This window comes from Hyla sarda, chromosome 2 (genome assembly GCF_029499605.1).
Source record: "Hyla sarda isolate aHylSar1 chromosome 2, aHylSar1.hap1, whole genome shotgun sequence".
Classification (NCBI taxonomy): domain Eukaryota; kingdom Metazoa; phylum Chordata; class Amphibia; order Anura; family Hylidae; genus Hyla; species Hyla sarda.
In genome coordinates, this window is record NC_079190.1 from 426,792,122 (window position 1) to 426,811,602 (window position 19,481).

General features: G+C 42.3%; 1 protein-coding gene across 6 annotated transcripts in view; it reads right to left on the reverse strand.

The window, feature by feature from the left end:
• ANKRD13B (ankyrin repeat domain 13B) overlaps window positions 1-19,481 on the reverse strand; it is a 204,761-nt gene that overhangs the window by 19,614 nt on the left and 165,666 nt on the right. For all 6 annotated transcript variants that reach the window (XM_056559011.1, XM_056559008.1, XM_056559010.1 and 3 more), the window contains exons 5-9: window positions 15,390-15,533; window positions 15,114-15,303; window positions 12,478-12,544; window positions 11,707-11,788; window positions 5,770-5,834 (exon numbers count right to left, since the gene is read on the reverse strand). In XM_056559011.1, the coding sequence (XP_056414986.1) occupies window positions 5,770-5,834; window positions 11,707-11,788; window positions 12,478-12,544; window positions 15,114-15,303; window positions 15,390-15,533 (548 nt within the window). The remainder of the gene's footprint in view (window positions 1-5,769; window positions 5,835-11,706; window positions 11,789-12,477; window positions 12,545-15,113; window positions 15,304-15,389; window positions 15,534-19,481) is intronic.

Consider the following 19,481-nt stretch of genomic DNA (forward strand, 5'->3'; position numbering starts at 1 on the left):
GCATTTTACGCCCACATATGGGGTATTTCTGTACTCAGGAGAAATTGCGTTACAAATTTTGGGGGTCTTTTTTTCCTTTTAATGCTTGTGAAAATAAAAAGTATAGGGCAACACCAGCATGTTAGTGTAAAATTTTTTATTTTTTTACACTAACAAGCTGGTGTAGCCCCAACTTTTCCTTTTCATAAGGGGCAAAAGGAGAAAAAGCCCCCAAAATTTGTAGTGCAATTTCTCCCGAGTACGCAGATACCCCATATCTGGCCCTAAACTGTTTCCTTGAAATACGACAGGGCTCCGAAGTGAGAGAGCTCAATGCGCATTTGAGGACTAAATTAGGGATTGCATAGGGTGGACATAGGGGTATTCTACGCCAGTGATTCCCAAACAGGGTGCCTCCAGCTGTTGCTAAATTCCCAGCATGCCTGGACAGTCAGTGGCTGTCTGGAAATGCTGGGAGTTGTTATTTTGCAACAGCCGGAGGCTCCGCTTTGGAAACACTGCCATACAATACAGTTTTCATTTATTGGGGGAGGGGGGGACAGTGTGAGGGGTGTATATGTAGTGTTTTACTCTTTATTATGTGTTAGTGTAGTGTTTTTAGGGTACATTCACACTGGCGTGTTACGGTGAGTTTCTCGCTAGGAGTTTGAGCTGCGGCGAAAAATTTGACGCAGCCCAAACTTGAAGCAGGAAACTTACTGTAAACCTGCCTGTATGAATGTACCCTGTGCGTTCACATGGGGGGGGCAAACCTCCAGCTGTTTCAAAACTACAACTTCCAGCATGTACTGACAGACCGTGCATGCTGGGAGCTTCAGTTAGGTTCTGTTACCTAACTCAGTATTTTCCAACCAGTCTGCCTCCAGCTGTTGCAAAACTACAACTCCCAGCATGTACTGATCGCCGAAGGGCATGCTGGGACATGTAGTTATGCAATAGCTGGAGGTACGCAACTACAACTCCCAGCATGCCGAGACAGCTGATTGCTGTTTGGACATGCTGGGATTTGCAGTTTTGCAACATCTGGAGGGCTACAGTTTTAGAGAACACTGCAAAGTGATCTCCAAACTGTGGTCCTCCAGCTGTTTCCAAACTACAATTCCCAGCATGCCCTGACAGCAAACAGTTGTTTGGGCATGCTAGGAGTTGTAGTTTTGCAAGATCTGGAGGGCTACAGTTTAGGGACCACTATATAGTGGTCTCAAACTGTAGCCCTCCAGCTGTTGCAAAACTACATATTCCAGCATGCCCAAACAGCTGTCTGGGCATGCTGGGAGTTGTAGTTTTGCAACATCTGGAGGGCTACAGTTAGAGACCACTGTATAATGGTCTCAAACTGTACCCTCCAGATGTTGCTAGGCAACTCACCAGCTTCCGTCGGATCCAGCTGCACGTCATCGCCGCCCGCCGATCTCCATCGCCTGCAGCCTCCGTCGCCCGCCCGGATCGGTAAGTGGATCTTCGGTGCCGGTCCCCGTTGTTTCCTCGTCCTGCCCCGCCTATTGTGGGAGGGTAGGACGGGGAAAACGAAAGTAAACCCCTCCGCCCCCGATCTGCTATTGGTGGTCGCGTCTAGACCACCAATAGCAGGGATAGGAGGGGTGGCACCCTCACTCCTATCGCTTCAGGGGGATCCTGGGTGTCTTAGACACCCGCGATCCCCCTTACATTCCGGGTCACCGGGTCACTATAGACCCGTAATGACCCGGAATTGCGCAAATCGCAAGTGTGAATTCACTTGCGATTTGCCACGATCGCCGACATGGGGGGGGGGGGGGGGGCGGTCTGATGACCCCCCTGGGCATTTGCACGGGATGCCTGCTGAATGATTTCAGCAGGCATCCCGGTCCGATCCCCGCCCGGCGCACAGCGGGGACCAGAACTGCCCATGACGTAACTGTACGTCCTTGGTCCTTAAGACCCAGGGTGTCGGGACGTAACGTTACGTCATGGGTCCTGTAGGGGTTAAGGGGTTAATTGAGTATCGTTGTAATCATAAGGACCTACAGAATGAAGATAATGTGTAATTTTAACTGTAAAATATAATGCGTAGAAACTTACCTACACCCCCAAAAACTTAGCAAAATTGCGTTATTTTGCTATATTTTCATTATGAATTTTTCGTTATGAATTGAAAAATGTATTTATTGTATGTGGGCAGGACATCTATATGGGTGTGGATGCATGGGGGGCCCAATGAGTTGTCAGTCCACCCCTGCTAGCCGGCAACAAGTCTCAGTGGGAGGGGAGGGGGAATGTCTTGGAGGTGTTATTTGGGGGCCCCATCATACTGAAGTGCTCTGTCTTCCAGGCAGCCTTAAAGGGGTACTCCGCTGCTCAGCATATGGAACAAACTGAGACAGAAGACATATTGATGGAGCATATGTTTATGAAAATGAGAAGAATAATGGTGCAAGTGAGCCGCGATCCCAGAGACGTCTGAGGTGATGGGTAATTTTCCTATTCTGTCATTTAAGCGGGTTTGTTATTTCTGACAATTCACTGTGATAGAAGTGAGAGCTGTATTGGCAAACATGTAGATTGGCAATATCAAGTCAATTATACTTTATCATATAAAATTAAATACTTTTCAACATGATTGACTATAGAACTCTGTCAGTGGTACAGTAGGCTGGCACAGGATCAGCAGATGGCAATGGAGGTTTGCCAGGCATTTCTACAATTAAATCACTGAATGTATTAAGAAAAGCAAATTGTGTTTCAATTTAGAGTTAGACGTTGTATGATGTGTTACTCAAAGCCTAGAAAGACAAGTGAAGGCTAATGGATCTTCTCTTAGTAACTGAAGGATGTGTCTATTCAAAAGGACAGAGGGCAATGTGTTCGAAAATATATCGATCACTATGCATTTCAATCTAATATCCCTTATCAAGCATACATTCCCAGGGCACCAAGAGATATTTTATTGATGGAAATGAATGCTAATGTTTGGCTCTGTTCACACTACCTTAATGACCAGTGACCAATATGACAGATCCCTTATCAAAAAGATCCAAACACATCTTGACAGATTCTATTAACCTATAGTATAATGAGTTCCAAAATATTCTCTTCCCACTTGCACTGTGTCCTGTTCTATCACTGTTTATGAGAGAAAGAATATTGCTGCGGATTATGTTATTATTCTCGGTAAAAACACTCAAACCCCGGTAGAAAGAAACAAAGTATGAATGTGAAAAATCCTAATCTTGTAACTTTGTTTGAGCAGAGGGGAAAGGGGAAGGCATGAGTGGGGAAGGTTTATGAGCTGTGGATGAGGGCAGAAATGATAGTATGCCCCAATATGGTGACTTGTATTTTTGAAAGGAAGTCCAATAAAGGGTGATTTGAGAGGTGGCCAATAATGCAAACTGTTGCCCTATTATTTTTAGGGGATGAGTGGCCTCTTTTCTCATGACTAATGGGAGTCCCAGTGGTGGGACCCTGACTGATCAGCTAGTTATCATCTAGTCATAGGGGTTGTCTGGGCACAATTTTTTTTATTTTTTTTAAACCAGGTCAGTGGGGAGGTAAGTAAAAAAAAAAAAATCCTACCTTTCTGTCTCCCACGCAGCCACTAGTATAATAAAGCTCCGATGCCTGCTGTTTAGTGCTTCTGGGTTTGGGGCCATGACGTCACACGTTGGCTCATCCAATCATTGGCCACAGCGGTTTTGCCTTAGTCACTGATTGGCTGAGCAGGCATGTCACATTCTGTCCCTGAATTTTTTTTGCCCAAACAACCCCCTTTAAAGCAGACCTGTCAGCAGCTAGACAAGGATAAATATAAGCCCATGGCTAGAGAGCTTCTCATCAGGACTTTTGTCATTTCAAAACTGGTGACTATGTGACTATGATCCTGTTGCAGAAACATCAATATTGTCACTAGAAAAAATCTAAAGGGGTTATCTTAAGTTTTAGAATGGATCTGACAGCAGCTAAACAGTGGTAAAAATAAGTCAATAGCTAGAAAGTGGCTTCCTAGCAGGATTCCAAGAATGCCTGTAACAATCGCACCTTGCCAGACTATGCATGCGCTCTTAGTTAGGAGTTACAGGCCCGGGCCAATCAGCTGCTTAGGTATTTAGATTCCTCCTCAGCTTTCTGGCATGGCTCTTAATTTGCTTCATTGTCCTGATTTTTAGTCTTGCCTGTTTCAGATCTGACTTGATAGTTTGATTTTGCCATGGCTTTGCAGTTCCGACCTGTTTATCTAGTTTTTAGCCTTATACTGTCTGTCTTGTGATCTGTCTGTATTTATAATCGGTTTTATCCTGTCTAGTTTGTGTCTGTTATCTAAACCTGTATTCTGACCTGTATTCTGACCTTTCTGTGTTTTATACTTCACCACAGTATAAGTCCTGATCCATTGCTTTCTTGCTTGTCCCTGGCCTTGTGTGTTGTACCTCTGTTTAGACTTGTTTGATCCTGATCATGTTATTTTTCTGTATAATGTCCTGATTTCAGTTACCTGTTCACTCATCTTCATTCCTGGTAAACCTGCCAATTTATCTTCCTGGAAACCTGTTTGTATTACTTTGGTCCTGAACCTGTTGGTCAGTACTTTATGTACCTGCTATTATATCTTCCTTATACCTGTTTGTTACTTCTTTGCCTGCTGTTATATATTACCTTGGTTCCCTGTTTGTTTGTTCTTACCTGTTTACCTTTCATGTCCTGACCTGTTTCCCTGATCTCCGTACAGTCCTGTTTATTATTTTGACTTCTTTTAATGGGGAGAGTAAAGAAGAAGACAGCCTAAAGGCTGTCAATCAAAAGGAGGTTAGGTGCATGCAAGCAGGCACCCAGGTGATAAAAAAGGGGAGATGGGTTGGCTAACTCTGGGGTCTTGCTGTGCTGGGGAACACCCCCTAGGCACTTGAGTCTCATTTACATATGAACAAATGGTGCTATTTCTGAGCACTGAAAATGACTACGGAAAAGAAAAATTTATGCCCAGATCCTGAAAAAGAAGCCTGATCAAGCCATGGGTTTATGTTTACTCCTGCTAAAAGTGGTACTCCGGTGGAAAAACAATTGCTGCCTGAAAATTATACAGATTTGTAAATTACTTCTATTTAATAATTCTAATCCTTTCAGTACTTATCAGATGCTCTATGCCACCACAGGAAGTTGTGCAGTTTTTTTTTTCCACCCACCAGAGTACCCCTTTAACTACTGATAATCCCTTTTTCCAGTCCCAATCCTAATTCTGTAGACAGATCCTAGTCAATAGTTTTGGAATAACAACAATGCTGTGTGCTTCTGGTTTTACCTTTTTGTCTGAATGTCCATGCGCAATATTCAAAGACCTATTGTAGCTGCACTATAACAAGCTGCTTAGCTATATTCAAACAATATAAATATTTCATGAAAAATCTCTAAAAAGGTTTGTTAACAGACCTTACCTACAGAGATTCTCTTTTTTTTGTACAATATATTTTTCTTTCAGGTCATTAAACAACATATGAGAGAAAGCAGCATGCTTGTTCCTTCGCTACCCATCAATTCACCTGTAAGCGTAGCAGCGACGTCTCTATCTTCATCTGGAGGTAATTTTAGGTCTTCAGGATACAATTATTGATAACCATCAGACAGAAGGCTGCTATGAGCACATTCTGCCACACCAGGTATTGATTTGCAGTAAATCCTTATTTCACAGAGACAGCTCATACAATCCTTTTTAAGTACAGTCACCCAGTGGAAACAAGGACAGAGAAGACTCAGACGCTGCTATCAAGGCTACAGCAATCACACAGTAATACTCACCCCATTGTTTGGTCCTACGTGCTGCTCTGCTATCCCCAGGAATGACTGTAAAGGCGTTTTACTACCTGGAAGGAAAATTGAGAAGTAATGTCACATATGGGAAAGGGAATAGTGATTTTTCTACCTACGAATGTGACTAAAATACAGCATCTCATGTCCTATACAAAGCACCTTCATAATTTCTTCTAACGGATTTTAAGGACTGTCACATTATACTGCATTGTCTGTTACCAAAGACAAACCAGCAGATCAGATTATATCCAGTGAAAGATTCAGCTTGAGATAGAGATGCTCAGTCAAGATGAGCTATGAGCAATAAGGCTATGTTCACATGCCAGAATTTGTTTTAATCAACTGGGGCCAGAAGGTCACCTAATCAGATTTGTAAATTACTTGTATTAAAAAATCTTAATCCTCCCAGTATTTATTAGCTGCTGAATACTACAGAGGAAATTATTTTCTTTTTGGAACAGTGCTCTCTGCTAACATCATGAGCACAGTGCTCTCTGCTGACAACTCTGTCCATTTTAGGAACTGTCCAGCGCAGCATATGTTTGCTATGGGGATTTTCTCCTACTCTGGACAGTTCTTAAAATGGACAGCGATATCAGCAGAAAGCACTGTGCTCGTGATGTCAGCAGAGAGCTCTGTGTTCCAAAAAGAAAATAATTTCCTCTTCAGCTAATAAGTACTGGAAGGATTAAGATTTTTTAATAGAAGTAATTTACAAATCTGTTTAACTTCCTGGCACCAGTAGATTTAAAAAAATAAAAATAAATAAAAATATAACGTTTTCCACCGGAGTATCCCTTTAAATAAGCATTCCTACCATGCCTCTATGTGCACTAATGATGCAAGCAATGTTTATAAAAAAAGGTTTAAAAACATCCCGTGCAGTACATTTCCAGCAATTAGCCCCAGCAAGTAGTCCTAGGCGGTGCAGTAACTGTGCCCAGGGCTGTAATCACACCTCTCCTGCCTTATTCACGCCTAAATATATGATTGAAATTCTCGACAGCTGTCCCTTTCACACATACCCTTCAGATAATGATCACCCCTAAGGGTGTCATTAAGAATATATCTGTTCTTTGCCCCATTCAGCTTTCCCTCAATTCTGACCAGTCTCCCTGTCCCAGTTGCGGAAAAACACCTCACAGCATGATGCTGCCATCACCAATCTTCACTGTAGGGATTGTATTGGGCAGGTGATAAACAGTGCCTGGTTTCCTCCAATCGAGGTAAAGAAATCTCCACACACCAAGACTTCTGCTGATAAAGTATTTATTTTATTCAGGCAAGGTATATATACATCAACGCAGCACGCGTTCCGGCCACTACAGCCTTTTTCCACTGCATCCTGCGTGCTTCGTTGATGTATATATACCTTGCCTGAATAAAATAAATACTTTATCAGCAGAAGTTTTGGTGTGCGGAGATTTCTTTACCTCGATTAGACTTATATTATCCCTGGCACCCACCTGGATCTACAGTGCCGACCTGACGACACCTGGTTTCCTCCAGACCCCTAGAATTAAAGGCCAAATAGTTCATCAGACCAGAGAATCTTGTTTTTCACAGTAAGAGAGTCCTTTAGCTGCTTTATCGCAAACTCTAGAAAGGCTTTTATGTGTCTTTTATGTCTTTTTTATGTTTCTTTTAGTACCCTCCTCCAGATCTGGGCCTCCACACAATCCTGTCTCAGTTTATTCCACCTCATGGCTTGGTTTTTGCTCTAATACACACTGTCAACTTTGAAACCTTATATATCAAGTGTAACAAAGGGTATGAATACTTGTCCAGTTGAAATTTTAGCTTTTTTCCATTTTTATAAATTTGAAAAAAAATTCAAAAATTCTGTTTTCACGTTCTCATTATAGGGTATTGAATGCAGAATGACGGGAGGAAAACATGTTTTTTAATTTTTTATTTAAGCACAAAGCCGCAACAAAACTAAATGTGAAAAAGTAAAGGGTCTGAAGACTTCCTGAAAGCACTGTGTATAGTTGTACTTAGACTCAAAAGTGTGGTATGTTGGTCTTCTGAGTCCAAGTCAATGCACGCTTATGTTAAGGAGATGAAATCCCTAGCCGACTCTGTGCAGACCACAGTCAATGGGGCCCATGCCTGTCCATGCAGATATACAATGAGATCCAATTTAGTCAGGGATGGTAGCAATGGCAAACAATTTAGTAATATGCAAGGTTTTTGGAAAGTACTGTTTTTCTTTGTAGAGATTTAGCACTATAGACCCAGTTTTCTTCCTTCTGAAGGGTTATTCCTACTCATACATTATACAGCTGTAGTACCCGTGCACAGCCTGCAGGTGTAGCAATTGCTACCTCCAGAGGTCATTCATTCTTCAATGCAACACAGGCTGCGGGACTGCGGTAGTGGCATATTATCATATGCATGCATCAATTTATATTATTTTCATTTAAAGCTCAGCCATGTTCCACAGTGTTGTACAGGGATCTTAACCCCTTAAGGACTAATCGTTTTTCCACTTTCGTTTTTTCCTCCTTACCTTTTAAAAATCACAACCCTTTCAATTTTGCACCTAAAAATCCATATGATGTCTTTTTTTTTGTGCCACCAATTCTACTTTGCAGTGACATCAGTCATTTTACCCAAAAATCCACGGAGAAACGGGAAAAAAATCATTGTGTGACAAAATTGAAGAAAAAACACAATTTTGTAACTTTTAGGGGCTTCCTTTCTATGCAGTCTACCTTATTTTTATTCTGTAGGTCCATACGGTTAAAATGATACCCTACTTATATAGGTTTGATTTTGTCGTACTTCTGGAAAAAATCATAACTACATGCACAAAAATGTATTTGTTTAAAATTGTCCTCTTCTTACCCCTATCACTTTTTTATTTTTTCGCATATGTGGCGGTATGAGGGCTCATATTTTGTGCCGTGATCTGAAGTTTTTATCGGTACCATTTTTGTTTTGAACAGACTTTTTGATTGCTCTTTATTCCTTTTTTATGGTATAAAAAGTGACCAAAAATACGCTATTTTGGACTTTTGAATTTATTTTGCGCATACGCAATTGACCATGCTGTTTAATTAACAATATATTTTTATAGTTCGGACATTTTCGCACGCAGTGATACCACATATGTTTATTTATTTATTTTTTTATACAGTTTTATTTTTAATTGAAAAGGGGAGGTGATTCAAACCTTTATTAGAGAAGGGGTTAAATCACATTTATTAACTCTTTTTGTACACTGTTTTTTTCAGTGTTCTCACCCCCATAGGGGGCTATAACATGCATTACACTGATTGCAGGCACTGATCTGCACTGCCATAGCATAGCATTGATCAGTGTTATCTGCGCTTGCTTGCTCAAACCTGGATCTCAGGCTTGGAGCAATCAAATGCCCATCGGACAGCATGGAGCCAGGAAGGGAGCCTGCCGCTGTCCTTTCAGCTGTTCGGGATGCTGCAATTTTCAACGCAGTGGTCCCAAACAGCTCCGCTGAGCTAGCCGGCATGGATTTCTCCCATTTTATACAACGCAATCAACTTTGATCGCGTCTAAACGATTAATACCGGAAATCAGCCTGATTGGCGATGTCCCGTATTAGCCGCGGGTCCCGGTTGGCGATAGCAATCGGGACCCTGCAGATACGATGCGCGCACAGCTTCTGAGCACACTTCACAGATCGGGAGCCGGTCACAGATGTAAACATACGTCCGTGGTCGTTAAGGGGTTAAAGGGGTATTCCAGGAATTTTTTTCATTTGACTATGCTACAGGGCCTGTAAAGTTAGTGTAGTTCATAGTATAGTGTCTGTACCTGTGTGTGACGGTTTTCTCACAATTCTTACGTGATTATCGCCCCAATATTTATTTTTAACAGCATACAAAATGACTGTTGTCTCAGATTTTTCCCAGGGTTCAATTCGTCCGAGACCTGACATCACTAGTCAGCTGATGACAGGGAGCCTGTGATTGAATGGTGGGAGAGAGATCAATCTGCAACTAATGCAACAGCTGTAGGCACCCTGATTGAAAAACACAGGTCTTTTAAATGGATGCAGCTCATTTATGCTTCAATGGGTCGGGTGGCTGATGTGTGGGAGGGAGGAAAATTTAATTATGGGATTTGTAGGCAAAAAAAAAGAAACTCAAACAGGAAATACCAGTTCACAAAAAGCTAGCCACAGTGTTATGGTAATCTCACAACATAGCCATTTAGCCCCAAGACAAGTGCAGATCCTTCCTAAGCATGTCCATTACTGTCTGCCAGGTACATACTAAAATCACCTTATGGTGGATAACCCCTTTAAGAGTGACTACCAATAAACCAATAGAAATATAGGATATCTATACCTTTAAGTACATATGTCCTCTTAGATGGAAAATGTTATGTTATTACGCTTCCTTTTCATAGCCTTTTGGTTTCTTAGTGTCACCTATAGGTAAACCATTCCAGAATATTTAGCCAAAGACACACAGAAAAAGGAAGCAAGAAGGGATTTCTATGAGCCTTTCTATAAGAGAGATGTGCCATCTGAGGAGGACAAGAGACCACCTCACAATGATATGTCCTAGTATTGTAGGTATTATTAGAGAGAATTGTCGTCTAGTTGACCCAAGATGAGTGAACAAGTTGGTAATATTATTCTGATGTGTTCATTTGGTACTTTAACTGCTAAAAGGGGTACTCTGCCCCTAGACATCTTATCCCCTATTCAAAAGATAGGGGATAAGATGTCTGATCGCTGGGGTCCCACCACTGGGGATCTCCCTGCGGCACGCGGTGTTCATTTAGAGCGTCGGGCGCAGCGCTGGAGACTCATTACGTCACTGCCACGCCCCTACCATAGACTTGCCTTGAGGGGGCATGGCCGTGATGTCACGAGCAGGGTGTGACCGTGACGTCACGAGCCTCCACCCTACATCCCCAGTCATCCGGCACGTAGAGAGAAGTTTGCTCCATGCACCCGATGTCTGGGGTTCCACAGCTGAGAACGCGGGGGTCCCCAGGTGCGGGACCCCCGCGATCAGACATCTTATCCCCTATCCTTTGGATAGGGGATGAGATGTCTAGGGGCGGAGTACTCCTTTAAGTCTACAGAACTAAGAATACTTCTAAGTATTGATGGCATATCCTTGAATAAGCCATCATAGTGTGATTTGTGTAGGTTTCACACTGGAAACTCCAATGGTCACAAGAACAAAGGGGCCATGATGCTAATCAAAGTAAATGGGCCTGAGTGGCAATACCAAACACTGCAACCAGAAGAGAACAGTTCCGTGACTGGAAAAACCAAAATGGGTCCTTTGTTCAGGAAACTAGTGACTTTGTACACAGTTTGCATATGTTTTTCCCACTTTTAGCCCATTGTAGGTCCATAAATAGCTAACTTGATTTAGTCATGATAATGGATGGCAATCTCTTTAGTATGTTGCCAATTTTAAGGGTAAGTCACTGGCCTCTTTTACTATTGGGCTCTCTGAATGCTTATTCCCCAACTTTAATAATCACACATAAGACTTGTGTAAGGCCCTGTTTTGGCTTTATGCTTAGGGCACATGCTGGGAGAATCTTCTGACCTACAGGGAAAACCTAAAGACCACCATATTCAACTTTATACCATGCAGTTGCCATAGGCTACCATTGTAAAAAAAAATTGATATACGGTAGCTGTTTTTTAGGTGGTCAACTGTTTAGGAAAGTACAGCTGGCAACACTGTTCTATACAGTAAAAAATATCTGCCTAGTAGATACCAATAGTAAATTTTTTGCATCCATTAGGCCCATAGGGATCTAGAAATTGACATAACACATGTGCCTGGAGTATTTCTCAGTGCATATGGCAAATGTACACACCGAATACGCTGCAAGATATAATATCATATAATGTCTTAGGGATATAATCTGAACTCTACTTGGAAGCTAGGTGAGATTTGACATTACCTTTGCTCTTTCCCTTGTGCTGGTCTGATAAATGTTCTGTGCGGGTTCTAGTAATTAATTCTACATTGGAAGCCCCATATACCTGAAAAGAGAATGACAGAGGTGTAAGACAAGTATTTGCTTCATGCACGTTTATTATATTTACTGTCTATGCGGATATCAATTTTCTGCAGTTGCAGTTACAGCCTCCCCGCCCCCTCCCATAGACATGGATGGAGCGGGAGTGGAGTGACGTCATGAACAGGGAACCCCGAAAACGTCGCTCTGAACATAAATGTTCAGAATGCCGGGGTGCCGGCCCGGAGATAGTGGGGGGGGTCCCAGTGGCCAGACCCCCCCCTGCGATCAGACATCTTATCCCCTATCTTTTGGGGGACAAGACATCTCATCCATAGGGGCACCTAGTAAAGTCAGCTGCAGATCAGAACATATCCACTGATCCCTAATCAGCCCTATATATATGTATGCCAGTAATGTAGGGTTCATACTCATTTAAAGGGGTACTCCGCCCCTAGGGGCGGAGTACCCCTTTAAATGAATATGAACCCTACATTACAGGCATACATATATAATAAAGGGCCGAGCAGGGATCAGTAGATATGTTCTGATGTGGAGCTGACTATACTAGGTGCTCCTATGGACACATCAGCGCATTTATTTGGGATTTATTTTTAACCCTTTCCCAATATTTATCATATGAGTATTCACGGCTGCCGTCACCTCCAGTCCTCTCCTCTCTATCTAGATTATTGCTCAGGTTACGCTTCTAACCTTTGCCTCGTAGCCGTTGATAACCTCAGTTTTCTCGCTTCTCCAGCCGAGGATACCTGATTTGTTTCTGTGATGGGAAAATAAAGAAAACGTGAATGCGCTTCTTACAGTCATGACTCGGGACCATATCTATGAGGCAACAGAAAAGCTGCCGCAGCATACATTATCGGAATATTCCAGACCAAGTATCCTAATAAAGATTCCGCACATAAAAGTGTCACTCCAGCACTGAAGTCTTGCTAGCCTGTGTTCCTGACTGTTCAGATAAAGCTAGGAAAGGAACCAAGTAGCTAAGCTTCAGTGCTTTATACCCAACATTTCTTGGCAAATTTTACATTTAAAGTTTTTCTTTAGATGTGTTTCTAACCACTTGAACTGAACAACCTCTTTTAACACGTTGCCCGATGGTTAAAAAAAAGATCTCTAAATAAAAAGCTCCCTAAGGCCGGGTTGACACAGCAGAAAATGTGCAAAAAGTCCGCCCGGAAATAAAAATCTGGTGGGTGCTAGGACCGCTTAAAAATATCTCATAGACAGCAATGCATTTCCAAGCGGAATCCACAGAAAGAATAGACATGTGTATTATTTCTGCGGATGCTGGAATTGGGATTTCCGCAGTGTGCAAAAAGCAGTAGAATTCCATTTAAAGGGGTATTCTAGGCCAAAACATTTTTTTATGTATCAACTGGCTCCGGAAAGTTAAACAGATTTGTAAATTACTTCTATTAAAAAAATATTAATCCTTCCAATAGTTATTAGCTTCTGAAGTTGAGTTGTTGTTTTCCGTCTAACTGCTCTCTGATGACTCACGTCCCGGGAGCTGTGCAGTTCCTATGGGGATATTCTCCCATCATGCACAGCTCCTGGGACGTGACATCATCATTGAGCAGTTAGACAGAAAACTTCAGAAGCTAATAACTATTGGAAGGATTAAGATTTTTTAATAGAAGTAATTTACAAATCTGTTTAACTTTCTGGAGCCGGTTGATATATATAAAAAAAGGTTTTGCCTGGAATACCCCTTTAAATCAATGGAACTCTCCTGCAGCAGAATGTCCATAACATTGTCAATAGTGTGACCTGAAGTAGAGTGGGCGACATTGATAATAAATAATAATAACTCTTTATATAGCGCACACAGAATCCCTTTAAAGTCGTTTTTAAGAATATTGTAGGATATTGCGCAAACTGTAAGTCTCCAATAGTATACCATTATTATCAGCAGAGCCTACTTACTGTTCATGCGGCCATAGACACCAAGACTGAATTTGCCTTCTTTTAGGATACGTTCCCATGGGAATAAATGCTGCAGATTTTTTGTTTACTAATTTACTAATGTTAGCTTTTTAACACTGTCATTGGTTTTATTGTAATTTTAATGAGAGATTTATCAAAACCTGTGTAGAGGAAAAGTTGACCAGCTGCCCACAGAAACCAATCAGATTGCTTCTTTAATTCTTAAAAATCGGAAAATGAAAGAAGCGATCTGATTGGTTTCTATGGGCAACTGGTGAACTTTTCCTCTTGACGAATCTCCCCTATAACTTTTAAACACTGGGTCATTATAATCATGGTGATCCCATATAGGTGTTTGTTTTTAAACTTATTTAACACTTAGGAATTTTTTTTTTTTCTTCTCCCCTCACAGGGGAACTTCACAAGGCTTTGTTATACTCACCGTACCAAATGATTATGCCTGCCAGTGTAAACTTGTTAGGTAATCCCAATGATACATCCCAATAGGCATTCAGCCATGGCAGGCATGGTGGGGTGGAGGGGCTTTCTTAGGCTATTAACCTTGGTATCTAAGAGATGCAATGGGGGCAAAACCTCTAATTTCGTCTTTCTACAACCACTGAGTTCCTATTGTGGATTACATGGGTACAGCTCTTGTGCCCATGTGATCTTCATGATATACCTGTATGTTTTATTGTATATGTGCGTTTGTTTGCTTTTGTATGGGAGATTTCTACCTGACCATTTATTATGCTAGGAGGTGCTACTTAAAGGGGTTATCAAGCAAAAACTTTTTTTTTTTTTTTAAAGAAATGTGCTTGAAATGTATAAAAAGATTTATCAAAAAGCCTCTATTTCCTCCCTAAGTGTGCTGCACTTCAAAAAGCCTCTATTACCTCCCTAAGTGTGCTGCACTTCAAAAAGCCTCTACTTACCTCCCTAAGTGTGCTGCACTTCAAAAAGCCTCTACTTACCTCCCTAAGTGTGCTGCACTTCAAAAAGCCTCTACTTACCTCCCTAAGTGTGCTGCACTTCCTGAAACTGCAAATCGCTGGTAACATCGCCACTAAGATGATTAGCTGTTTGGTGCCCGCACTACACAGTAAGCAGGGCACTGAAGTAGTTGGCTCCATTCATTGTGTAGTGGTGGCATCATGTAACTGCGGCTCATTTCCCATTCAAGTTTATGGGAGCTGCAGTGCCGTAACGCTATACAACCACTGTGTCAACTGCTTCCAGTGTCAGCACCCCGATGATCAGCGACAGATGGCCTATCCTATAGAAAGATCATTAATCATATCAGCCCAGAAAACCCCTTGATGTTGTTATACATAATAACATTCTTAGTAGATACAATTTTTTGATGTTACAACTGTTACTATACCCTTCTCCCTTCTCACCTCTCAAAGGCAATGTTCTTGGTATCTAACTGAGTAGTGACCACAGGGGCTGTCAGGCGACTCATGGCCTGTTCTTCAGTGGGCTGCACAGCAGCCAGCAGAACTTCATGGTCCTGGGAACCTAAAGTCAGAGTTTCAGAGAAGACAACTCTTCTGTCATGATCGATTTCCATGACCACGGCGCTGGTGTCTGTGAATGTATAGTTAAGTCTACGTTTAGAAACTGCAGAAAAATGCAATGGTATCACGCAAATGCAAACACGTAAGAATCCTCACCTTGTCCCCTAAAAATAAAACTACGGTTCCCTCGTTGCCAAGTCATGTGATCAAACCCAAGTAGTGTTGTGTCCACACGCAGGTTCTGCCCACTTTTCCAAACCTTGTACGTGTCACTAGGGCAGATCTTGGAGACCAGGGGCACTAAGGAAACAGAAGACAGAGGAAAGTGCTGGAAGGGTTCCAGGATTCTGCAAGTTATTCTATTAGGTCATGTCATGTATATTGAAAGCAAAGATATGGCAAACAATTTTAATAAGATTTAAGCCCTGAATACTTTATTCATTCATCTCCTGAGCGGATAAAGGAAAGCCGCATCTTTGTTATGTATTCACTGAGACTCTGTGTGTGTCCTTTATAGAGATGTGGAATCTAAGTGAAGATTACCATTCTATTTTTGAACAGCAGAACAAATTTACTACTACTCAATTTTACAGACCTAATCGCTGGCTGTCTCACTTTTATGGTACACTGCATTTCCATGAAAGGGACCTAATGTGGAAATACACTGCTCAAAAAAATAAAGGAAAAACTAAGATAACACATCCTAGATCTGAATGAATGAACTAATCGTATGAAATACTTTCGTCTTTACATAGTTGAATGCGCTGACAACAAAATCACACAAAAATGATCAATAGAAATCAAATTTATCAACCCATGGAGTTCTGGATATGGAGTCACACTCAAAATCAAAGTGGAAAACCACACTACAGGCTGATCCAACTTTGATATAATGTCCCTAAAGCAAGTCAAATGAGGCTCAGTACTGTGTGTGGCCTCCACATGTCAGTATGACCTCCCTACAATGCCTGGGCATGCTCCTGATGAGCCAACTCCTGGACAGTCTGTGGTGCAACGTGGCGATGGTGGATGGAGCGAGACATGATGTCCCAGATGTGCTCAATCGGATTCAGGTCTGGGGAACGGGCGGGCCAGTCCATAGCATCAATGCCTTCCTCTTGCAGGAACTGTGACACACTCCAGCCACATGAGGTCTAGCATTGTCTTGCATTAGGAGGAACCAGGGGCCGCACCAGCATATGGTCTCACAAGGGGTCTGAGGATCTCATCTCGGTACCTAATGGCAGTCAGGCTACCTCTGGCAAGCACATGGAGGGCTGTGTGGCCACTCAAAGAAATGCCAACCCACACCATTACTGACCCACCACCAAATCGGTCATGCTGGAGGATGTTGCAGGCAGCAGAATGTTCTCCATGGCATCTCCAGACTCTGTCATGTCTGTTACACGTTGCATTTGCTGGGCTGTAAGCACAACCCCCACCTGTGGACATCGGGCACTCATACCACCCTCATGGAGTCTGTTTGTGACCATTTGAGTGGACACATCCACATTTATGGCCTGCTGGAGGTCATTTTGCAGGGCACTGGCAGTGCTCCCCCTTGCACAAAGGCGGAGGTAGCGGCCCTGCTGCTGGGATTGTTGCCCTTCTACGGCCTCCTCCACGTCTCCTGATGTACTGGCCTGTCTCCTGGTAGTGCCTCCATGCTCTGGACACTACACTGACAGACACAGCAAACCTTCTTGCCACAGCTCGCATTGATGTGCCATCCTGGATGAGCTGCACTACCTGAGCAGCTTGTGTGGGTCGTAGACTCAGTATCATGCTACCACTAGGGTGAAAGCACTGCCAGCATTCCAAAGTGACCAAAACATCAGCCAGGAAGCATAGGAACTGAGAAGTGGTCTGTGGTCACCACCTGCAGAACCACTCCGTTATTGGGGGTGTCTTGCTAACAGCATGTGAAATTGATTGTCAATCAGAGTTGCTTCCTGAGTGGACAGTGTGATTTCACAGAAGTGTGATTGAATTGGAGTTACATTGTGTTGTTTAAGTGTTCCCTTTATTTTTTTTGAGCAGTGTAAGAGCCGCAACTATTTGTATATGTGATATATATATATTTTTTTTATTTATTTAATTTTTTACTATTTTAACCACTATTGCTATTACACCCTTATGTCTCCATGGCACACAGTGACATAACTGTCCATGGTAATTACTCAATATTGATTCATGTCTGATATATCTATCTTACTGCAAGTATAAAGCTATGTTCACATGCAGGCAGTTTAAACTTACGGAAAAACAGCTGATAATAATAATAAATTTATGGCCATCAATTTAAAATTTTAAAACAAAGTCCCACAAAGTACAGCTCCTCCACTTTTCTAGGCCAATTTCATCTTATCAATGGCTGGCTTTGTGCAAGTTGTGTAAAAGCATTTGCTGTAGCAAAAAAAAAAAAAAAAAAAAGTTTGAGAAAAAAGCTAAAAAATAAAAAAAAGTTTGAGAAAAAAGCTAAAAAAAATAAAAAAAAATACAGAAAGACAGGCAGAATTTTTAGCCAATTTTTTTGCATGAAAAATGTCAGTGTTTTTTTTATCCTAAAATATTTTTTGGAAGTTTTTTTTCACACTTTGTGGGCCATTTTTATTCCAAAAAACTGTTTTTTGCAAACTGTGTGAAAAATATTGATAGATAGCAGATCTGTTTTTGTAATTAAACTACCGTATTTTTCGTCCTATAGGACGCACCGGCGTATAAGACGCACCCAATTTTTAGGGGCAAAATCTAAAAAAATAAAGATTTTGAACCCAATAGTGGTCTTCAACCTGCGGACCTCCAGATGTTGCAAAACTACAACTCCCAGCATGCCCGGACAGCCGTTGGCTGTCCGGGCATGCTGGGAGTTGTAGTTTTGCAACATCTGGAGGTCCGCAGATTGAAGACCACTGCATAGGAGGTAATACTCACGTGTCCCCGCTGCTCCGGACCCGTCACTGCTGCCCTGGATGTCGCTCCATTGCTGTCGCCGTGTCTCCATCTCTCTGGAACGTCTCTGCTGCCGGCCGGGTATCCTCGCTCTCCGTCGCCGTCATCACGTCGTTACGCACGCCGACGCACGTACACGACGACGTGATGACGAGGAAGGAGAGCGCCTGCATACAGGGGATCCCTCAACGGAGAAAACACCGAGGAGGCAGGTAAGGTCCCTCCCGGTGTCCTGTAAGCACTAACCCGGCTATTCAGTCGGGCTGTTCGGGACCGCCGCGGTGAAATGGCGGCGGTCCCGAACAGTCCGAATGAACAGCCGGGTTAGTGTCACTTTCCCTTCAGACGCGGCGGTCAGCTTTGATCGCCGCGTCTGAAGGGTTAATACAGGGCATCACCGCGATCGGTGATGTCCTGTATTAGCCGCGGGTCCCGGCCGTTGGTGGCCGCAGGGACCGCCGCGAAAGGGGTGTATTCGCCGTATAAGACGCAACGACTTTTTCCCCCCAGTTTTGGGGAAGAAAAAGTGCGTCTTATATGGCGAAAAATACGGTACTCACTTTGTTATGAAATTGAAAAGAGAATTAGTGTCTGTACAGTTTAAAATTGTAAGGCTAAAGAACAATCATTACTGAGCATGGCTCTTAAAACAGGTAGTCTGGGGAAAAAAGGTGCCCTTTGTAAAAGGGGTACTCCACTGAAAAACATTGTTCTTAAAAAATCAACTGGTGCCAGAAAGTCAAACAGATTTGTAAATAATTTTTAATAAAAAATCTTAATCCTTCCAGTACTTATGAACTGCTGTATGATCCACAGGAAGTTCTTTTCTTTTTGAATTTCCTTTCTGTCTGACCACAGTGCTTTCTACTGACACCTCTGTCCATTTTAGGAACTGTCCAGCGCAGAATAGGTTTGCTATGGGGATTTGATCCTACTCTGGACAGTTCCTAAAATGGACAGAGGTGTCAGCAGAGAGCACTGTGGTCAGACAGAAAGGAAATTCAAAAAGAAAAGAACTTCCTGTGGAGCATATAACAGCTGATAAGTACTGGAAGGATTAAGATTTTTTTTATAGAAGTAATTTACAAATCTGTTTAACTTTCTGGCACCAGTTGATTTAGATTTTTTTTTTTCCCCAGTGGAGTACCCCTTTAAATAAATAAATACATTTATATAAATAAATCAGGTTTTTGTGAAGAACAAAGGGATTTGGCAATCGGGGTAATGCATACAGTGTAATATATTGGTTGAACAAAAAGACTTCATGTCAGTGGGATCTATCGCTACCAAATCTTT